General features: G+C 45.6%; 1 protein-coding gene across 1 annotated transcript in view; it reads left to right on the forward strand.

Annotated features, from left to right (window-relative positions):
• Nucleotides 1-24,195, forward strand: part of csmd3b (CUB and Sushi multiple domains 3b) — a 2,092,226-nt gene that overhangs the window by 1,361,972 nt on the left and 706,059 nt on the right. The window contains exon 12 of the mRNA XM_041189252.1: nucleotides 6,793-6,905. Coding sequence (XP_041045186.1) covers nucleotides 6,793-6,905 — 113 coding nt within the window. The remainder of the gene's footprint in view (nucleotides 1-6,792; nucleotides 6,906-24,195) is intronic.

Consider the following 24,195-nt stretch of genomic DNA (forward strand, 5'->3'; position numbering starts at 1 on the left):
TGCTGCCAGACCTGCTGAGTTTTTCCAGGTAATTCTATTTTTGTTTTACACTTCTATGCACGTCTGGGCGTGCATATAGCAAATGCAGATGCCCTCAGTCGTCTCCATTTGCCTGATAGCATTACACATGCTCCACTACCTCAAGAGGTAGTACTTGCATTGAATTGCATGAACTCCTCACCAGTTTGCGCTGGAGAGGTAAAGAATTGGTCAAATCGGGATCCAATTTTAGCAAAAGTCTGTGAACAGGTATTACAAGGATGGTTAAATGCCAAGTTTCCCTGAGGAATTAAAATCATTCTTTGTACATAGATCAGAACTGAGTTGTCAAGATGGTATCTTATCATGGGAAGCAAAAGTTGTTATCCTGTGCAAAGAAGAGAACCATTACTGGAAGTACTCAATGGTGTGCATCCTGGTATTTCAAAATGAAGATGCTCGCATAGAGTTATATCTGGTGGCCAGGTATAGACAGTGATATAGAAAAAATGGTGAAACACTGTCTCCAGTGCCAGCAACAGCAGAAGTTGCCCGTTTCAGCTCCACTGCATCCATGGGAGTGGCCTGGTTGACCCTGAGTTAGACTGCATATAGACTATGTAGGTCCATTTCTAGTTACCATGTTTCTTGTGATTATTGACGCACATTCCAAATGGATGGACGTGTTTGAAGTGAGATCACCCACTTCATTTGCAACCATTGAAAAATTGTGCCAGAGCTTCAGTGTTCATAGTTTACTGAAGTTATTGTGTCAGACAATGGTACTGCTTTCACTTGCACTGAATTCCAATGCTTTGTGAACCTAAATGGGAGTAAACACATCAGAACAGCATTCTATCATCCACCGTCCAATGGGTTAGCAGAAAGAGCAGTACAAACCTTTAAAACAGGCATGAAATAACTAACAGAGGGAACATTAGAAACACGAATTTCAAGATTCCTGTTCAGCTACCACACAACTCCTTATGTGACTACTGGTTTAACACCTTCAGAATTGCTAATGAAGCACCGACTTCATACAAGATTGAGTCTAGTGTTCCTTAGTTTGGAGGGGAAAGTGGAGAGAAACCAGGAAAATCAGAAAGTGAGTCATGATGTTCACAGTAAAGGTCGAGAGATTACTGTGGGAGAGATGGTTTTTGCAACTGGACGGAGATGGTCCCTGGTACAATCGTCTCTGAAACAGGACCTTTACCTTATCAAGTAGAAGAGGAAAACAGGATTGTTAGGAAACACATGGATCATCTCAGAAGTCGAGGAACCCTCCAACAACCAGTTAATCCACCTGAAACCGAAATTAAAACTTCGACCACCCGAGGTGCCAGATCAACAAAGAATAGACATGCCTGATGTCTCTGTTGAAGGAAATAATCCTGAACTGCCATGAGGCTAGGGATATCCCCAAAGCTGCAGCTCCTGTTCAAGTTGATCCAATGGAAGAACCTCCAGTTATAGAGTTGTGTCGCTCTACCCGAATCTGAAAGCCACCCCAAAGACTAAATTTATGAAGGCATGAGCTGTATATAATTGTATATAATATGGGCTAAGATGTTTTTGTAAAAAAGTGGGTAAAACAAAATTAGAGTGAGAGGAATTTAATCATTGTCAGTTAAACCATTTCTTCCTGTTATGGGGATCATGTGACTGTACGGATGAATCAGACCTAAATGTGGGGAGTCTCAGAGCTGAAGCTTTCTAGCCTTGGTCTTGGAATAAGCATGTAACCTCATCTGGAGTCTGCAAATAAATGTTACTGTTTCTTGCAAGAAATCCATCCTGCAGTCCAACTTTATTACACCTGTGCTGTGCGATCTGCTTGTAAGGGAGGTAGTGTGGACCATGCATGCATCTCAAATATGCAGAGAGGGCAGATCCTGATGTCACTTCGTGTCTAGCACTGATTTGGTGCTCAGTCTGCTAATTTGGGCCTCTCAGGTCCTGTTGATGCCCTCCCTTAAAGAATTCCACCTGAACATGCGTTCAGCTGCACAAGGGCCCCACCTTGTCTCCCCGCTCCCGCTACGAGCATGGACATTCTGGTGAGGTGCTTTTGACTTTCTTTTCCTGTTGCAGTTAGTAAAAATACTGTGTGCTCTCTTTGGGGACTTCTGAAAAGTTGTTGGAGTCAAAAGGCACTGGACTTTTCCAAGGAGTTTAGTGTAGTTTGAAGGCTCATCATCCAAAAGCTTGCTGTCACTCATGCGGGCTATAGTTGCAGTATTCCTTGAGCTGCAGTACAACAGTGAAACGGAGTACAGAGAGCAGAGGGGGAGAAGCTGAGTGCAGAGGGAGGAGGAGGCATGCTGTAATAGGATGCCATACCCAAAATGGGCATTCAGGGAAAACTTCTCTGACTTCTACTTTAAGGCAGAGAAAGTTTCTGGCTGGATGTAATCCATTAAGGAGGTGCTGAGTGAACTGTGCCAGCTCCTGTACCAACTCCCATTAACCGAGAGATACTTTGAAGAAGTCATATTGGACTCAAAACATTAACACTGTTTCTCTCTCCAGAGGTCCTGCCAGATCCACTGACCTTTTCCTAAACATTGTGTTTGACTTCCCTAAAATCAGGTCTACATCACCTAAATTCCCAACTCATCTGCGGAGAGAGCAATGAGTTAACATTTCAGGTTGATGACCTTTCATCAGAACAGGAAAACGTTAGCAATGTCATAATTTTGTTATATTGTTAGGTTATTCCAACATGACTTGGGAAGTATGGCCTGGATTTCTGTTCTTCGGAGGGTCATACCCTGGAGGTATGCCAGAAGCTGTGCTGGAGACCCCTCGGAAGTCTCCATCAAGGACTCCGCAGGAGCTTCCATTGGGCAACTCCCCTGCATTCGGGACCCTCCAAAACTCTGACCTAAAGTCAAAGGCTTTGGATGGTTCCGACTTACTTAGCAGGATAGTTACCCAGGAAAGTTAGGAACATTAAAACCTGTTCTAACTCCGAGATAATTTCAGTGCTGACCACCGACCCCCACCGGACACCTGCCTCCCACCTGACTATGGGGAGAATTTTCTCCCCGTTGGGAGCGTTGAGGGGGAGCAGGCATGGGAGTGCTTGCAGCTGATCGCTGCCTGCGATTGGCTGGGCATCACCATTTTACGTGGGCAGGCCAAATAGGGCCTGCCCAGAGTGACGTGCACCCGGAAGCGCTCCCTATGCAGACGGTGGGGTGGGGGTTGCTTGATTCAGAGCCTGCGCTCTTTCGCTCATGCGTGCATGTGCATGCGCGCGAAAGGGCACAAATCTCCCTGAGGAACAGGGCTGCCTCAGGGAGATTAGTTTAAGTGCAAAAAAGTTTAATAAGCAAAAGAAACCTCACCCACATGTGAAGCTGTCACATCAGCTGGGACATGTCAATAAATTTTAGTTAAAAAATTTGTTTAATTTATAAACCGTGGATAAGGTTTTGTGAAAAATGCGAAGGCCGCCTGGGCTGTTCTCCTACCTACCAACCTTAAGGTTGGACGGGCAGCTCAGTAAAATATCTTAATTGGAACCTAAGTGGCCTTACCAGGCCTTTGACAATTCAGCTCCGACTCCGCTGCATGCCCACTGATCTGAGGATCTGAATGATGCACGGTAACGTCAAGACGGACATGCGTCATTTTACGTGTCGGCAAGTGGGCCTGCCCCCCGCCGCCGAACAGAAGATACAGGGCATATGTCCCCAACCCCAACTACCCCTAAACCGCGCGCCCCCCCCCCCCGACAACTTACTAACCCCCCCACACCCGAACTTCCTCCCCCACCAATTACCCCCACTAGCTGACCACCCCCTGATTCACCCTGTCTACCTTCCCATCCCCGACAACCTCCCCATCTCCCTACAAATCTCCCGCCTATACCCCCCCCCCGACCACCTGACCCTGCCAACCCATTTCTTCTTTCAACCACTTATATTACACACTTATATTACTTCCCTTCTAGCTTTTCATAGTGATTTTTTAAATAAAGGGACATTTAAACATACTGAAATAAGGCAGCTAGCACTGTAAAAAGGGAGCGTGACTTTATTTTCCCCGACACTCCTATGCTACAATGTAGGACTCCAGGAGCAGGTTCCGCCCCACATTTCTCAGTAGGCCCGAGTAGTAAATCCAGGTCAGAAATTTGGAGCTGCAGTCTAAGGTAGGAATCCAATCCGATAATGATTGCCACCCCCTGGGAGGTTCAACCCTATATATTCATGCATATAAAGTATCCAAGGTCACATATCATTCACTATTGCACTGCAGTCAGAATACCAAGCAACGATGTCTCAGTGTGCAGCGCATGATGTGATCTGAGAAATATTCTTGAGGACCTCCAGCATTTGAGTCTAAAAATCTGAACGTCACATCACTGACTACTGCACTAACGTCAGGGTGCTGAGCAACATAAGAACATAAAAAGTAAGAGCAGAAGTTGGCTAGTTGGCCCATCAAGCCTGTTCCACCATTCAATAAGATGATGGTTGATCTGATTGTGCCCTGAACTCCACTTTCCTGCCTGCCCCCCATAAATCCTTAACTCCTTTGTCAATCAAAAATCTGTCTAACTGAGCATCCACTAGTCTCTATGGAAGAGAAGTCCAAACACTAACAAGCCTCTGAGAGAAGTAATTTCTCTTCATCTTTCACTTAAATGGGAAACACCTTGTTTTGAAACTGTGCCCCCCGGTTCTAGATTCCCCCATGAGAGGAAACATCCTCTCAGCATCTACCCCCTCAAAATCACCTCTCATTCTTTCAAACTCCATTGGCGCAACCCACTAAACCTTTTCTCATAACACAAACCTCTCATCCTAGGAATCTGCCTAGTGAACCTTCTTTGAAATGCTTCCAACGCAAGTATGTCCCTCCTTAAGTAAGGTGACCAAAGCTGTACACAGTACTCTCTGGTCTCATCAATGCCCTGTACAGTGTTGCAAGACTTTCCCACTTTGTATCATCCCACAGCAAATGGTGTGATCTGAGAAATACATTCAATGAAGCTCCAGTGTATGAGTTTAAAAGTGTGATTATTTCAAACTTGTGGGAAGCACAAGATATGATAGGTTTTAATTAGGTCAAATGGGGGAGGGTAGGAAAAAGAACAAAAGGGAAGGTATTTAATGGCAGAAGACAGAAGACATTAAAATGACAAAGGACTTGCTGAAGCAGACACAAGGAATAGTAAAGGGACAAGTAAAGAAACAAAAAATGTGTCCAGAGCAAGTGTGATCGACACAATAATGAACAGTTGCTGCACAAAATCAAAGATTGAGACCGAAAAATACAAAGTAAAGGAAACAAATTGGAGTCGGAGATTATGGTCTGAAATTGTTGAACTCAATAATGAGTCTGGAAGGCTGTAATGCTAAGTTTGACGAACAGGACCTTCGCTTTTGATTAGGTATTTTACAGCTCTTTGAACCCAGCATTGAATTCAACAATTTCAGACTGCAATCTCTGCCCTATTTTGTTTCCTTTCTCATTGCACATTTTTGTCTGAATCTTATTTTGTTTTATTTTTACTTTTGGACAGCAGCTGTGCATTATTCTGCCATTCTTACCTCCTCTGGGCACATCTTTTGTGGTTTTACTTGTCCCATTACTGCTTCTTTTGTATCTGCACAACCAACTCTTTTGTCATTTAACATTTCGCATTTTATGCCCTATCACAGACCTTTATTTTTGTTCTTTTACCCATCCTCCCCTATTTGACTTACTTAAAACCTATTACATATCTAACTTTTAGTTCTGATGAAAGGTTATCAACCTGAAATGTTAACTCTTGTTTCTCCCTCCAAAGCTGTTGCCAGATTTGCTGAGTATTTCAAGCATTTTCTCCTTATATTTTTATCAACCCTTGTTTTCTTGTTGCTCTTAGATGTTTATTGTCCAAAAGGAATAGGATAACAGCACAGGAAAGAAAGGAAAATGATTGCTTATATAAAAATTGCTGGCTGATACCTTACCTTACACAACTTCCAAATGTAGGACCAAGTCCTAGAACAGCACAGCGTACACATATCATGTGAGAAATAAAACTATACTACTGGTTTCAATAATTCAGTACTTGGTATGGAGTCAGTATCTGCTGGGTGTGCTGATCTCTGTCAGCTTGGCAGTGGAACTGCAACTGTTGCCATCTGAACCCTTGACTGGGAAAGGGAAGAAACAGGTGGAGTTTTCAGTACTATTTCTTTCAGGTTTATTTCTATCTTCTTGCTAGAAAGCATATATGTAGATGTATGATTAGGTTTGGACCAGAATTAGCCGCACTTACCATCCCAGGCACAGCCACGCTCACCACAAACACCACCGCAGTCAAATATACACAAGAACGACCCGAGCTTACAATATAAAGATTGACTGTTTAAATGAGATTCTGGAAAGCAACTGATGGATAAGAAATGTATCCTAACCCAAGTTACACTGTTTTCAAGAGGGGAGAGATAAGTGACAACAGTGAGAAAACAATATTAAAAGCACACCATCTATTTTGAGATTTGCTTGATATTAATAAACAGCTTGATCTTCATTATTATTGTTACAGCTTCATCTAATTCCTTGATTATTTGTACAATAACTGAGCCAAAACCTGACAGTATTCTGCCATACTGTGATATTACAGAAATAATGTCATTGGCTTTCATTAGTTCCTTTGCTGCAATTAGGTACAGATGGGTTTAGAGCTAAAATATTGTAATGTTGGAAGGTTTTCGGTTCATCAAATGGCACTTTTGGAATTTGATCATTAGTAAATTGACATTCAGTTGAACAGATGCTTTGTTTTCCTTTTGTTATTGGCTGCAGGTTGACAGGTAGCTTTGTCCCAGACCTGATTGTAAGCAAGAGCAATCAGATGTGGTTACATCTGCAAACAGATGAAAGCATTGGATCAATTGGCTTTAAGATAAACTACAAAGGTAAGAGATGAAAAACATCCTACATAACAAGTTTGTGTATGATAGGACAGTGTTTTCATTCATTTATTTGAATGTCATTCACTCTTGGCCTTATGCGCAAATCATAATCCAAATTGTAAGTGCTGATATTTTGAACAATACAATGTGAATTGACTTGCAGCTTGCAGAGTCAAAATGTGTCTTGCATAAAAACCCATGGCTGAAACCCAAAAATAAAAAGAAAGGAAATGTAGAAGGTATTGCAATCCAGGCCCTTTATGCACTGCATATGTTGTTAAGAAAATATAAGACGCTTTCATTTTTAGTAATCGTAATTCTAAAGCCATTGCAGTTGTATGTGTTTGTGCTATCAGGATTTAATCACCCTTAATAACCAATGAAGGAAAGAAAGACTCTACAAATCTCATCAATCTTACCATACAAAATATGATTTTTAAATGGGCCACAGGCTTCAAGAAAAGGTACTTAAAAATCTTTGTATCATTTAGCGGGTACATACAAATTTCTTAATCCTTGGATGTGAGCACCGTTGGCAAGGTCAACATTTATTTCCCATTCCTAGCTGCTCTTGAGAAAGTGATGATGAGCCTAGGTAGCTGGCCAGGCCATTTTAGTGGAGTTATGAGTCACATTTTGAGTTTCGTTGCCATAAATTTAAAAGTATTACTGCCCAAATCACCATTGCTTCTAAAAGTTATGGTGATGTGAAGTTCAAAGTGAACCAATCAGTTCCATGAAAAGCAGTAAACGCCTGCAGATGCGTTCTACAGTTAATGTTCCTTGAAGTCAAATAAACTGCAAAAAATAAGATTTGCACTTTAAACCAACAATCAATGCTAATAAATCAAATCTTGCAGCAAGTCTGACAATCACCCCTAAACTAATTGAATATAATATTCAGTGCAGTTTCATGTTCAGAACTTCATAGCCTGAAGTGACATTTGACAGAACTTTTTGTTCGATGTATATCTGCTGGACTATTTTCATGCCATGCACTGTTGTTCAACAGCATAAATTCATCATTTACAGATAAATTACATGCAGCATTTATTTCTGCTCATAAAGACTGGTAATCTTAAGAACATAATTGAAACACACATTTAGCTCTATGTGGATTACATCAGCATTATTGTGCTTGAAGTTGATCACTTACCCCACTGTAATATTTGGAAGTCAAACTAATTAGGAGCACCCAGCTGTGCTTTGTTTCTCAGTAAATTTCACATTATGAAATGATAATTATTATTCCTTTAGATTATTTATTAATAATGTTAATTGGCATCTATTAGTTATGATATATGATATGTTATGGGGTAGAGCTTCTGCTTTAGGCTCAATTGCTGATCTGAGAGTAACTTGCATCCAAAATTGTGTTTGTTCAGAGAGACATTTATTTTTCCTCAAATTTCCATTTAAACTCATTTGCAAATTACACAAATATAATGTCTGCCACCAACCAATGCATCATTTTAGAATGTTTATTCCAAATTTTGCTTTAAAATATATTCTTTGACATATTGAAGAGTGGCGACAGTTTGACTAATGCAGCTGAAAATAGGATTATCACAAACTATAAGCATTTATAACCTTGTGAGTGACCCCATTTTAAACAACTGGGAGCAACTTTATAAATAATGCAGAACCAATTGTAAATTATGTAGGTGTACATTAGTGAAGTTTAAAAAATGTATACACTCAAAAATGTTTAAAACGCGGCAATTAATGTCCTTGCATCCCAAAGAACCAGCTTTATTTTAAGAGCCCCCTCAAAGGCTTGCAAATGAGCACAATTAGCACAAACAGGCATGGTGATTTGTTCACCCTAGGGGCACGGCCAGTCTTTTGGAAAAAGCTGGTTTCCGCCTCTAAATGCGGAATTTTCCAGACCGTCCTCCTGATCCATTCCCTGCGGTAGGGTTTAATGGTGGGGAGGGAGAATACAGCAGGAGCTGTAAAAGTGTTTTCCTGTTGGTGTAAAATGATGGCGGGAACTTGCACTCCTGCCCGCCATGGCCGGTCACCATTATGGCTAGAGGTCAGTGTGAAACCGTTTTGCATCCCATTAATGGAATGCAAAGGAGAGGGATGGAGAAGTGGGGTGGGTGTGGAGGCCTAGAGGGAGTCAGGGGAGATTAGTGGTAGCAGGGAAAAGAGAGAGATGCTGCGGGGTTCAACAAATGGGTGAGGTGGTATGGAGTGGGAGGGTGTCAAGAGCCTTGCTGGTGTACTGGTGGGGCATGGGTGGGGTAAGTTGTGCAGGTGTGAATGGGCAATGGGGGAAGAGGGGAAAGGGGCTCAGAAGGAGAGGTCTGTGCTGTCAGTAGATGTGAGCTAGGGAGCAAACTCAGGGAATCAGTGATAGGAAGGGATGGTGAGGGTTAAAGGGGACAATGGGAGCTGGTTGGATGGGAGGGTGAGGATCCTGCAATGTTGGGTGAAGGGGCATTGAGGGTTGTTGGATGGAAGACGCAATGAGAAGCAGTTTCAGGGTGTCAGTGGAATGAGGGAGACAGATCAACTGTGAGGGGTTGGGCTCCATGTGAAGGTAGGGGACTTTCCCACATTTACACTTCAATCCTCCCCAATCACCCTCAAGATGAATATGAAAGTCAAAAGTGATTCCCTGGGGCGTCAATGGTTACAGGAGGGTGGGTATGGGTGATGGGGGGAGGGGAAAAGATATTAGGCTTGACCTCAAAGGTGACGGCGACGATGGCTGCAGCAACAATATAGAGCCACGTGGTGGAGATCTCGAGATGCTGCAAGGGAGTTGGGTCAGCAGGAGTGGGCAGAGATGCAGGTCAGCTCAAGTGGACAACTGAAGGAAACCCCAGCATGTAGAACTTACAATGCTAGGGCTCTGGGACAGTTGAGAGTGCAAAGGGCAAAGGCTCAGTATGTGCTGGAGACTTCTTGCACATGGCTCGCAAGGGCCCTGGAAAATACCTTTGCTTCCCTGCATATGCATAAATCCGGGGGAAATAGACCCAATCTGGGGGTGTTCCTTGGAAGAGGGTGGGAATTGGGAGAATGGTATTGTGCACAGGCTTAAGGCCTACATCGCAAATAAACCACATCACACCTCATTTAAGTGCACGTGTACTAATATTTTACAAAAGTGTCATAAGATTAACAATCATATTGTGCACCCATGCAGCCACGTGTGAAATCCAACTTTCTTAACTTTTTGTTCCCTGTCACTTCTTCTAGGTGCTCTCTGGACATCCACAGCAGGGGTGGAGGCAGCCTGCTGACCCGTTTGCCCTGATGTCTTGGGTGACCTCGGCGGCTGTCCTCTGGAGCCCCGAGGCTTGGAGAGCCACGTCTTATTTTGGCTGTCCTGCTGTGGAGCAGGTGCTCCCTCTGTGCTCACAGAGGGTGAGGCTGAAGGGGTCACAGACAAGGGGAATTCTTAGGGGCTGGACACCTTCAGAATCCTGTGGAGGTCCCAGGGTGCTCAATTGCCAGCCCTCCTCCCTTTGGGTGCCTAAAGGCCCCTACCTGACTCCTTGAGGGGAAGGGACACCCGGAGACCTATCTCCCTCTTCGGTAGCCACTGCGAAAGCTCACCCATGGCTACAGTGATGGAGTGCAGGTCTGTTTGCATGTCTGGCAGAATCTGTTGGACTAGGTTCCCCATGGCATCCGCTGTCCTCCCCATGGAGACCTCCATGCATGCACAGGTCAGAACCACTTCATCAGAGAGCAGGCGGAGGGACTCCTCCACCTTACATACAGCTCTGTTGAGGGCTTCCGCCACCTCTACCTGATGTTCCCCCACCTCATGCTGCCTCACCAACACCTTGTGAGTGGCCGATTGCAGAGGCTTATCATCCGACTTGGACTTTGCAGATGCCCCTTCCCCAACAATCCTCCAAGTGCTGATGAGCTTAGCTGACCCTGCCTCCTCCTGCTGCAGATACATGTCTGTGCAGTGACTACCAGAATGTGAGACCCTTCCTGAACCACATCTAGTACCCACTGAGTTGTGTGTCTCTGCGCTGGTGGAGGGTGCAGGTGACTGCTGTGATATCTCTACAGGTGCACTTTCTTCCTCCTCCCTAATGTCTTTGGCCCTCTGTGGGCTTGTGTGACTGCTGGAAAGGGCTTTGTCCTCTTGTCTTGGCTGCTTCCTGCTGGCACCTGTAAGTGAGAGAGGAGTGAGTGAGTAAGTGACTGCATGAGGCACCTCCAGCATAAAGGAACGCATGACACTTGAGTTTGAATGTGACATACATGGATCCTTACTGGATGGAGAGTGCCCGCTCAATGCTCCATCTCCGCAGGCTCCGTCAGGTTCCTGCCCTGCCAGCTGGGCTGCCCTAGAAGTTGGTCAGGTTCTTCAGCTCAGCCCGGCCCAGTCCCATCTTCTCTCTCTTTCTCCTATTATGCCTTAACTTTTTCCGTGCAAAGAGAGAAGATGGGGTTGAGAGCCATTGGGTTTCAGGTATCTTTCTCATGTTTCCAGTCTTACAAATAACCCACTGGATTGTGTGCCATGTGATTGATGCACTGCAGGTTGTCGACAAGTGTTCCAGGGCAGCACCCTCCAGAGTGGTTAAATCAGAGGTATGTCATTAGTGGTGCTTACTGGTGCCCTTAATCCCCCCCCGCCCCATCTTCCGCCACCACCCCCCCCACAAACCCCAACCTCCTCCTGACAGACCCAACAGCATGTTAGCTCTCTGTGTGGAAGGATCAGGGACCCACAGTGGCTTCTGCACCTGCAGTCTCGATGGACTGCAGTGAAGCAATGAGGCATCACCTTATCCTGTTACCACTGAGGCTCATCTCCCCTCTACTGTTCAGTGAAGTAAGTGTGAGTAGTTAAGGTTCCACTTACCCTGCCGGAGCAGATTCATCTGTTTGCTGCACTGCGGGGCAGTCCTCTGGTGGACGCCAGCCATGCACTGACTGCCCTCGAGACTTTCTCCCATGCCGGGTTCAACTGTTGACTCAGACTCTTCCTCCCATCCTCTGGGTAGAGGACGTCCCTCCTGGGCTCCACTTCATTCATCAGGACTCCAAGGGTGGCATCACTGAATTTGAGGGCCAGAGGTCCCTGTGATCTGCGGGCCATCTCTCTCCCTTGAACGGTGGGTAGGTTGCTGTCTGGGGGCCTTTTAAATATGGCGCCCCTGCATATGACGGCGGGCCGCGTGCAATGCAGCCCACTCCGCCATGCAAAGCATCAGGAAACATCCCCCCCACTGCATAATTAATAAGACGAGCATTACGCAAGCCAGCGTGAATTCCCATCAGTCCCCGTGGCGGGAAACACTCCCCGTTCCTGCCCCCACCATGGGGCTTAGCCCTGGAATGGAAAATTCCACCCAATGTGTTTTAAACCAGTGTACAAGATTACGGAAACTTGATTTACACTGTACGTAATTAATGCTTGAAATTTGAGAATATTTAGCACAGGTTTGGACGATTGCAGACGAACTTCACCAAAAAAAACCAGCACAACTAGGTGGAATCTCCATATTGCATATATATAAAATATTTGTCATGTAAAAAAAAATATAGGGCAGAATTTTATATTCGGCATGCGGGCCCGCGCCCGACACAGCGGAGCGTAAAATGACACGTGATGATGTCGGACATGCGTTCCGACATCATCACACTGTATTGCGATATTTCGTTTGGCTGGCGCACGCCAGAATCGGCTGCATGCCCGCTGATAATTGAAAGACACATTAAGATTATTAACGTACTAATTAACTCCAAATTTACACTGCCCACCCATCCACGAGTGGGATGAGGTTTCCTAAAGCTAATACTGATTATATGAAAACTTTATTTTGAAATTAAAAACATGTCCCATTTCATGAAACACGGTCACATGAGGGGACATGGTTCTTTAAATGTTTAATATCTTTAATAATGTCTTTAAAAAGTGCTTCAATCTCCCTGAGGCAGCTCCATGCCTTAGAGAGATTGGAGCATTCTTTTGCGCGCATGTGTTAAAGAGCACTGGACCCGACTCTACCTCCTCCCCCCTGCCCGTACAGGTAGAGCTCAGCACTACTGCTCCCAATTCACGCTGGGCAGGCCTTAATTGGCCCACCCACTTGAAATTGCGGTGCCGAGCCGATTGCTCCCGCCAAGCTGGCCCGACCAATGTAAAATCCTGGCCATAATGTTGCATCCAGCAAATTCAAAGTGTGAATAATACTTTCAGAAAGAAAAACCCATTTTGGCTAATTTTTGAGAACCTGGCATCCTGCAAAAGTTTCTTGTGACATTTTACTGTGTTACTGTTGTTGTTAAGTTGGTCATAACTAGTCAACTATTTCTGATTACTTTTTCAATTAAATTCTCCAATGATTCCATGCAGTGATCATTGCTTTTGGGTTCTTCACTTTTCCTATTGCAAATACTACAGAATACAACACTTTTGGATGCTTATTTTCCATATATGGTTTTACAAGGAATAGATTTTTTTGTTCTGTGTCCATTTCAAGCAGTTGTAGTCAAGTAATTAATTCTTTGAATTGGGATGCATGACCCTTCATTATAATCTCTTCTGTCACAGTCACCAGTGAAATCATTTGCTATGTACCATTCTACATCTTTCAAGCAGCTTTCCATTTGAATCTACCAAGTGATATTTTAATTTTCAAACTTGATCTATAGATAAGTCCTAGAGCCCAGGCATTTGATTGCCTTGATATGGATTGAAAGTTCACCCCAAGCAAATTTGAGCATAGTCTTCAACAAATAAAAACAGATCTATAAGCTGTTTTCATAAATTAAATTCCTTCCAAAGCTACAACCATACCAGTACTGGGAAGGGAGAGTTAATCCTTGCTACCTTAGAAAGCAATATTGACTGATATTTACAGCAAGGGAAATAACATGCAAGTTTTCATGGCAGAGCCAGATCTGCATTAGACCAACTGTTGCTTCCCACATCATACAGGTTGTCAAGTGTTGCCAGGCATTTCAGCAGTTTTAGTCTTAGATACAATACTGTTTCACCTGAGAAACCTTTCACCTAAGTGTCAGCTAAAAAAAGAAAGATTTGCATTTACTTCGCGCCTTTCATGACCATCAGACATTCCAAAGTGCTTTACAGCCATTTAACTATTTTTTGAAGTGTAGTCACTTATATAATGTAGGAAATGTGGCAACCAATTTGTGCACAGCAAGATCCCACAAACAGCAATGTGATGATGAGCAAATAATCTGTTTTTATGATGCTGATTGATGGATAAATATTGACCAGGACAATAGTTCCAGGGGCTAACTCCTCTGCTCTTCTTCAAAATAACGCTATGAAATCTATTACATCCACCCGAGGGGGCAGATGGGGTACCTGAAAGGTACCTTGAACAGTGCAAGTACTCCCTCAGTCTAGATTGTTGTGCTCAAATCCTGGGCCAGAATTTTCAGCTCGGCGAGCGGGGGTGGGGCCCGCTTGCCAAGGCGTAAAATGACGCGGGGTGATGTCGGATGTGCGTCCCGATGTCACCGCGTGTCATTTAGATTTTCAGCTCGGCGGGCAAGGGCGACTAAACACCCGCCAAACTGTCAAAGGCCTATTAAGGCCACTTAAAAACTAATTAAACCAATAAACTATATGCCCATCCAACCTTAAGGTGGGTGGGCAGGCAAAGAGACGAGGCAGCCTTTGCATTTTTCATGGAACCTCATGATGGATGAGGTTTCATGAAGTTTTTATAAATGGAATAAATTTCTTTTTAAAAATTCATTGCCATGTCCCAGCTCATGTGACACTGTCACATAAGTGGACATGTCTTAAAATTTTTTATTTTCTTTATTCAGATTTTTAAAACTTAAACTGATCTCCCTGAGGCACCTCAGTGTCTCAGGGAGATTTCAGCGCTCCGCAGGCCCCGCCCCCCCCCTCCACCCGCATAGGGAGTGCTCAGCACTTCCGGGCGATCGCCATGCCGGGCGGGCCACAATTGGACTGCCCACGTAAAATCGCGGCGCGGACTTGATCGGGCCCATCCCCACCCATCCCCACACAACCCCCCACCGACGGGGGATAATTCTCCCCCTAGAGTGGGTGTGACTACACAACCTCCTGACTGAGAAGTGAGAGGACTACCAACTGAGCCTTGGCTGACAAATCTGACAGACAGTTTCTGTCCCCTTCAGTTCCTGGGGTCATCCTTGCCTTGGAGTGTTTCCCTGTGATAATTAGCAATGATTTTCCTATTATATTTTCAATTTTCTTTATTGTATTACCAATCTTTGAAACGCTGCAGCATTTTAAAGATTTTCCTCATGTATTTGCCCTGATAGCCCACCTCATGAGCCTAACATTTTTATATTTGTGCCTTCAGCCACCAAGTCTACATACTTCAGCTTTGTTTCATACATACTTCTCTTCAATGCAATCACCAGTTCATGATTTTTAACTTGTTGAGCTAATTATCTTCAAGTGAAAATTCTCTTTTCTCAAGTTTTGCTCTGATTCTCTAATCTTTAATTCACGGCAATCAACCTTCTGTTATTCCTCAATTCCTCCTTCACAAAGTAAATTAACACCTGTCCTCTTTGCCATCTGTCTTTTACCCCTTTGATCTGCTGCTGCAATGCATCCTTGTCAATTCCTGGTGCTATATGTACGTCTCTAGTGTAGCACTGAAGGCCAGCAGAATGTTTTTCAAGTTGGACATGTTCCACAAACAGCGCATCCTGCATGCCCACCAAGGTCTAGCTAACAAAATCCAGTCTAATTGGTCATACATCAGAATCATTCTCATAATAAATATCATCATCGTAACAAGAAGCGAAACTGACTTGGACTCATTATCCAAAGCTGCTTCTATGATGCATTTTGCTTCTTTATGCTGTCACCCAAAATCTATATGCCTTCCTGACCTACCTGTGCAGACTTTTGCCGCTTCATGTTGTTCCTCACTTTACACGGGCAGAATTTTCAGGGTGACGTGCGGGGGTGGGGGGGTGGGCCCCGCACACCAGTGTGTAAAATGGCGTGCGGTGATGCCAGACGAGCGTCCCGACGTCACCGCACGCCATTGCAATATTTTGTTGGGTGGGTGTGCGATGAAGTGCAATGCGCATTAATTAAAGGGCTATTTGAGGCCCTTAACTTGGCATTCAACGCAGATTTTCAGGCGCCTGTGCGATCTTCAGCTCGGCACATGGGCGCAATGGGAAGGCGGGTAAGCGACTTTTTAACAAAAGTCATCCATGGGCAGGCTATGAGGACTCAGTGGGGTTATCAAAGTGTTTTGTGAAGCATTTTATTGCAGAAAGTGTTTTAAACTTGCCTGTGTGATCTGTGGCAGTTCAGAACAAATTCCAGCAGCTTTCTGTGTACTTTGAACCTTCAGGTCAGCACTCTGCAGTCAGGAATCTTTATCGGGTCTGCAGCTTTCCAGAAGCTTCCCTTTAGTCTGGGTATGGGTTCTGACATCTCCACTGGAGGCAGCTCTTCTGAGGAGGAAGGGAGGGATAGAATAAGGAGGAGGACAGGCACAGGCCCAAGGGGCGCAGGGCCAAGAGGTTGTCCAAGGTGGAAGGGGCCGCAGAAGATGCCACTATCCTACTGCCAGTGTATACAGGCAGCGAAGCAGCTACCTCAATATGATTGAGGTGCAGTGCCGAAGGAGGCTCCAACTGTCAAGGGAGACAGTCAACTATACCTGTAAGATGATTGGCCCTGAGATCTCCCCTAACTGTGTGAGCAGACACCCCATGCCAGCAGCTCTGAAGGTCACAGCTGCCCTCCACTTATATGCCTCTGGCTCCTTCCAGGGCTCGGTGGGTGATCTTTGCGATGTCTCCCAATCAGCTGTCCACACTTGTGTCAAGCAGGTTATAGACGCTCTGTTCAGATGGGCATTGACATTCGTCCACTTCCGCTGGGAAAAGGCAACCCAGACAGAGCGAGCCAGAGGTTTCGCGGCCATTGCTAGCTTCCCCCCCGTCCAGGGTGCAATGGACTGCACACATGTGGCCATCAAGGCACCAGCAGGTGAGCCCGGTGCCTTCGTCAACAGGAAGGGCTTCCACTCCATGAACGTGCAGATAGTGTGTGATCACAGGATTCTACAAGTCTGTGCAAGGTACCCAGGCAGCTCCCACGATGCCTACATCCTCAGTCACTCCCAGGTGCTGGGTCTCTTCAGTGCTCCAGCCTGGATTGATGGATGGCTGGTGGGTGACAAGGGCTATCCCCTCAGAAGGTGGCTCATGACGCCTCTCCGCCATCCAAGAACAGAAACTGAGGAGCGCTACAATAGGAGCCACACCTCCACAAGGGCTGTGGTGGAGAGAGCCATTGGTCTTCTCAAGATGCGCTTCTGATGCCTGGACCGCTCAGGGGGTGCACTCCTGTACCCCCCAGATCGTGTGTCACTGATAGTGGTAGCATGTTGCGCTCTGCACAATCTTGCACTGAAAAGGGATGATGCAGTTGACGATGAAGATCTTGAAGCACTGGATGAGGCTGCACACGATGACGCTAGTGATGGTTCGGAGGATGAGGAAGCACAGGTCAATGATGAGGGGCTGCACGCCAAACCGGAACTACACCAAGGAGGCAGGGACACCCTGGAGACTTTAATCCAACAAACCTTCAGCTAGCTCCACACAAATGGATCTGCAGGACCAGCATTGCCTGGCACTTCCATACGCAGCACTTAAGTGCTACATCTTCCACTTCATCAGCTGTAACCAAGGGATTAGTACATAAACCTCAATGCCCACTCAAACACTCATGATATGTCTGTGAAACATACAAATGCAGCACAAAGGAGCTACCCTCAGCCATGGTAACACATGGATTTTATTTTCATCCATCATATGGTGCAACAAAATTAATTCCTAACATTATTACAACGTCAAAAAATATAAATTCCCTAATATAGGGCCAACACAAAAGCACCAGTGAGAAACCCGTGGTGTGCCTAAGGTGCTTTATAGTTTTGTTTACAGGTACTACGTCTTGGTGCCACCCCATCGCTCGGAGTGGCTTCTGAGACAGCCTGCTGACTCTGCTAACAAAAACAGAATTACCTGGAAAAACTCAGCAAGTCTGGCTCTGCTGTCCTGTTGGCCTCGATGACCTTGGCGGACACCTTCTGGCCCGTGGAGCCTGAGCTGGCTCCGCCTGGGAGTGATCTGACAGGTACACAGCTGGCATCTCCCCAGTTGTCGCAGCCTCAATGGATACAACAGTCACTGACAGAAGGGCAGAGGAGCTACTGCCCTCATCTGGAGTGTCCTGAGAGGAGCCCGCAGAGACGACAGGCAGCTGCTGTGCCAATGTGAGGTTGCTTCAGACCTCCCTGCTCACCGCAGATGGATTGGCACTGAGCTGGGATTCTTGGTGCCCAGACCATCTCCCACATTGCCAATGACCACCTGTTGCCATTAGTGCTGTGAGGGCTTGCAGGTCCGAACGTATCCCCAGGAGAAGCTGGTTATTCTGCTGGAAGCCCCTCTCCATGAGAGTTGCCAACCTCTCCACAGAGGAAACCTGATGCTCTGACATGATGTTCATGGCATCACTGACACTCCGCGTGGACTCCTCCACCATGGACAACAAGCAAAGCATTGTCTCATGTATCACTCCCAGATGCTCCCACACACCAGCCTGCTTTTCCTGCAGCTGCTGTGTCACGGACGACTCCAGAGGCACATCATCACTGCCCGACTCAACATGTGCCTGATCCCCTGCAATTCTCCAGCTGCTGGCACTATCGGCACTCTCTGTCCGTGCCATCTCCTCCAGAGATTGTGAAGTGCCCTATCCACTGTGCCCCAGGACACTAGCCGATGTAACAATTCCCACCAATGTGGCCGACTCTGCACTGGTGCCTACCTCGCTGAAATGGTGTGCCGCAGGTGACAGTTCAGGTCCCTCAGGTGTGAGAGGGGGCATCTGCACTTCCTCACGGCGGCCATGCTCTGATGATGTTGAAATTAACAAGGACAGTGGATCAGTTAGTGTGCACACAGTGACACACTTCATCCCTTTTCCCCTGGCTCATTATGCGCTCAACCTTCAAGAACCTAAGGAGATGAAAATTGGTGGAGTGGCAAATAGTCAGGAGGAGACCCAAACATTACAGGCGGATACAGATGGGCTGTTGAGATGGCCTAAGGAATTCCACATGGAATGTTATGTGGATAAGTGTGAGGTGATTCACTTGGGCAGGACAAACAAGGTGCGGGAACACACGAGAAATGGTAGGACTGTGGAAAGTAAGGATGATTAGAGGGTCCTTGCTGGGCATGTCGACAGGCTTGCTAAGGTAGCAGGGGCAGGACCATAAGGTGTTTAACAAGGTAAAAGCCATACTTGCCTTTATTAGCCGAGGAATAGAATGTAGGAACAGGGAGGTCATGTTGCAAGTGCAGAAGTGTCGAGGTGACAGTTACACTTCTGCATTCAGTTGTGATCAGAGCTTCATGAGAGGGTTGTGATGGGAGCGGAGAGAATGCAGAAGTTCCTGACCAGGATGCATGCTGGGCTGGAGAGTTGGAGTTATGAGGAAACATAGTATACACTGGTGACGTTTGCCGTGGAGCACTGGAGATTGACGGGTCACATTATTGAGCTTCATACCATTATGAGGGGCATAGACTGGGTGGACAGATGGCAACATTTACCCTTGGTAGAGGGATGACAAACCTGGTGGCATTTATTTAAGGTAAGGGGCATGAGGTTGACAGGTGAGGTGATGAGGAACTTTTGGACAGAGTAATGTGGGACGCACTGGCTGAAAGGATGGTGGAGGCACAAACCCACCTAAGATGTAATGAGTATTTGGATGTGCAGTAGCGATGCCATGGCATGTTAGGCCATGGGGATAGTGGTCAGAAATGGGAAAAGGCCACTTTGGAAGGTGCTAGAGACGCGCATCTTCGAGGGGCTGAGAGACCTTTGTGTATGACCCACATGTCTGACTCTATCAATCTGTGAATGAGCAGTGTTGCTGCATTAATGATAGCAACAATCATCAGTGCTTTGGATGGTGGGAAGACAGAGCAGATGGGACTGTGGGCCTTAAATACCTGGCCGCTCCTCCCCAGCCTCCCCGACACCTGTGGACCTGGGCGCATGGCAGGTTTCCAGCCCCAGAGCCTGCTGTTCGAAATGGCTCAAGATGACAAGCTGGGCCTGGCCGCCTCCAGTGCGTGAACGTTCGTGTGCATTGTGCTAATTTTCCCTCTGCAGAACAGAGAAGACTATTTATTGGGGCTGCTCGCTCATGTACTCTGCACGCGCACGCCGCACCCCAACCACAGTGACCCATCTGAGGCCTCCAGCGGCTCCTGTCCACACTACTGGTGATCGGTAGCCAAAATATAGTATGGCTGCTCCCAATCCCCTCCCCCAGTGGCCACCTTGGATACATTCTGCGTCTATCACTCTCAGAAACACACGGTCTTAGCTCCCATGACAAGGAGGCGCAACTAGCTGCAGCGCCAAAGGCACCAGATGGCTCTTGGCCATGACACCTTGAGGCTCCACTTCCACCATCTCATCACTGTGAATAGGACATGTATTGGAGTTACGAGTATGTGCCTAGCTGCCTCTCCTGCAGATTGCCCCCAGACTACTCATGTGCAATTAAGACCAACACATAGTGTGAGGAGAACCCATATTCTCATTAACCACTAAGGCTGATGTAAGCATGGTTACTATCTGTTTGACCACCCAGTGTGTGACAAATGCCCAACATGATTCAATGCAGTCACGACAGTAAGATGTGGTGGGGGGTGGGGGCCCCTCAAAGGCTAAAGCTACCTGCTGGGTTAAATGTCCAAGGTCAACATGGTACTCACACTTCCAGAGTGCAACAAGTTGTTGAACCACTTGCGATACTGGATCCAGGTTCGACGCACCACATCCCGGGAACTCACCACCTCCGCCTACTCCTCCCAGGCACGTTTTGTCACATGGCGGGCCCTCTTCCTCCCATCGCATCTCCCGCTGTGCTGGCAGCAAGGTAGTCATTGGAAAAGCGCGGGGCACTTTGCCCCCCCCGCTGGCCTACTCTGCAGTGTGCCCTGCTTCTGGCCCACACCCTGCAGTCTGCCCTCCTCCTTTGGCCTTCCCTCCACATTGGCCTGCTGTGCAGACCCCCTGCAGTGCCACCTGTAGGTAGCCATTGTGAACAGCCTAAAGGAGGCTGCCTGGCCTTTTTTTGTACAGACTGCCAGGTCACCATTAGATCCGGCGGTCTGTATACGCCCGCTGCAAATTTAAGAGTCCCACTCTCCATGGGAGTGGGAAATGCGGGCCTCAATTGGCCCGCCCGTGCAATATGGTGGCACGGCCCTGATTGCCATCCATGGCTGCCCGCGTCAGCTTCAGCTCCGCCCGCCCACCTAATGGAAAATTTAGGCCCATGATACCAATTCTCAACCGCATGCAGAAATCGTAATCTCTCTCTTCATCTTTAATTGATCTGGCTGCCTTCCCCAATCACTAAGCATTGTTTCCCCAATCACTAAGCATTGAATTATTTAGGGAACCAAAGTGGAAAATATTGAAAAAGCCTGCCTTTTAACCACAAAATGCCTTGGCTTTTCACATCAGTGCTTTGCATTATTATTTTTTTTTAGTTATTCATATCATTTGCAAGTTTTTCTTTTCTGGCATTTTAACATATTGTGGTTCTGACTGACATGCTATAAAATGCCCATTCACCTACTGAGATATGGATGGCTCTGTGCTGTAAGCAATTGAGTAGGATTTATGTTTCGAACTGCAGTTAAAATTACATTTAAATTAATTTTTGAAATTTGGTTTTGCATTTTTGCTGTTTATTTTTCCAGCAAGTTGATCTCAGCATCTAAAGTTAACACAGTAGATAATTAACAATTTCTCCTATTACTATTTCCATTATATTTGTATGCTTGCGTCAATTTTCATTGCAAAATTTCTTGGTCTGTTTCAGAACCTATTTGTCTCAGGCTATAGATATTACATTTTAATTACATTTCTTTGTTGACTTTGTGTTCTTAATAGCATTCTTGAAAACATAGCATTACATTAATTCAACATTTTTCCTCATTCTTTTGTCTCTATGTTGACTTTTTTAAGGCTGCTTGCACAGTTCTGATTGACAGAGTGGCAGTGGATCAGATTTTTAATGGAGTTCTGAGAATCATTTCTTTGGATTCCACAGAACTGACTTCAAACATGCTTTTGCTTGGCCTCTGGCACCATCAGCCAAAGAACTGATCAGTTTATTAGCAGCCATGTGCTCTGAACTGTTCCAACCCAAATGATATTCAGGTTGTTATGATCCTCATTTGCCTATTAAAGAGGATCTATACTACCTGAAACTGGAGGGTTCTTTGGGTGACCATTCCTGAACTTCCTTCAAATTGACATCAACCACATGATGAGGGTTACTGAACGGTAGGGCTACACTCCTAAAAGGTGCAGGATGCTGAAGGTCTGCTTCATCTCAGAGGAAGCAACAAGTAGCCCTCCAAAAGGGAGCCCAATGCACTGAGTTACAGGAAGTTAAGGACGTCACCTCTTAACTCATTTGCAGTTGAACATTTAAACATCATGGGGATTGCTCCAGTAAATGCTAGGGCATGGATTAGAGGCAGAGATCTGTCCATAGATTTCCAAGTGTGCCCAAGAATTACAGGGAGCATGCGATGAATTCCTGTGTTTCAGTGGAGTGATATATTGGGCTTTCAGGCTTTATTATCAAGCTGCTGATGTCTAATAGGCATTTGCTGACAGCTTGTTGAAAAAAGAGAAATCGAACATCAGGAAAGTGGCCAAAGGGAACTGGAAAGGTGGACAATTGAGTATGATGGGTGGCAATTCCTGGGACGGAGGGTAACAGTTGTGGTGGAGATTGGGGAAGAGGAGGCATACAGATGTTTGAATTGGGGTAGAGGCCAGAATGATGCAGTAGAAGTGATGGTCTTTCTGGAAAACATTAGCGATGCCCAGCAGTTGCCCACTGTTTTAAAATGTGGTCCAAAGGAACACTCCTGTTCCTCTTAACTCCACATTTAGATGGGCATATTTTACACATTTGCCTTACTGATTGCAGCTTGCAGTCTCCTCTTTCAAGATCACCTGTTAGGCTACACATTGGCCTAGTTTTCTGGAGTGCAACCGCAGCACTGAATACCACATAGCAAAACAGTAACCAAGATGGGGCTTCAAATAGGCCAGAAATGGGTGCTGCTTAGTTAAACTTCTGAGGCCTGGTGCAATGGAGCAACCTCCTACGTTCTTCAGTCCCTATGCTTGAGAATGCCAATCTGTCAGGTGCGGAACAGAGGAAAATCTATCCTGTTGTTTTTAAAATGCAAACAGATATCAAGGGTAATTTTAATCTAACTGGCTCAGCAGGAAACTGGCAGGATCAGATCAACAAACTGCTTTACTTGGTACTAATGTCAGTGGAGAGTAAAAACACCCTGGTTGGAAAATGGAAGGCTGATGCAGTCCTATCATCTACCCGCTGGGCAGTTAAGTTAAAGTTGTCACCCTTATGTTAAAGATACATTTATTGTTGGATGGCTGCTGATGTTTTAAAATAAAAGGAAATGGTAGCACTGGAGAAAGCAGCCAACTTGAGCAACATGGTTTGCAGCCAATTTGAAGAAACAAATGGCAAAGTTCAGGAAGTTGATTCTGCACATCCTCATAAGAAGGCCATTGATCATGTTATGGGGTTGGAGGGCAGGGGCTGGGGACCCACGTAAGCTATGATTCAGTTGGTAGCACTCTTATCTCTGAGTCAGTACAAAATGTAGGCCGACACTGCAGTGCAGTACTGAAAGAGTGCAACGCTGTCAGAGATGCTATCTTTTGGATGAGATGTTAAATTAAGATGTCTTCCCTCACAGGTGGATATGTAAAATCTCATGCACGATTTTGGAGAAGAGCAGGGGGCATTCTTCCTGGCATCCTGCCCAATATTATCCCTCAACCAACATGTAGTGCCTGCTGACTGGTGGATAGCTAATGTAATAACTATATTTAAAAAGGAAGCAGAACTTTCCCTGAGAATTATAGATCAGTCAGCTTAACATCAGTGGTAGAAAAATAATGGAATTTCTACTGAAGAAAAGAATAGAAGAACATCTAGAAAATAAATATATAATAATGAAGTTACCATGGATTTCAAAGGGGGAGATCTTGCTTAACCAACCGTTTTGAATTTTTTGAGAAGGTAACAGAGAGAGTAGACAATGGACCTAATTTATCTGGATTTTCAAAATGCTTTCAAGATGGTGCCCTGTAATAAACTAATTAATTAAGGCAGGAAATGGTGTTCCACAAGGGTCA

This window comes from Carcharodon carcharias, chromosome 6 (assembly GCF_017639515.1).
Source record: "Carcharodon carcharias isolate sCarCar2 chromosome 6, sCarCar2.pri, whole genome shotgun sequence".
Lineage (NCBI taxonomy): Eukaryota > Metazoa > Chordata > Chondrichthyes > Lamniformes > Lamnidae > Carcharodon > Carcharodon carcharias.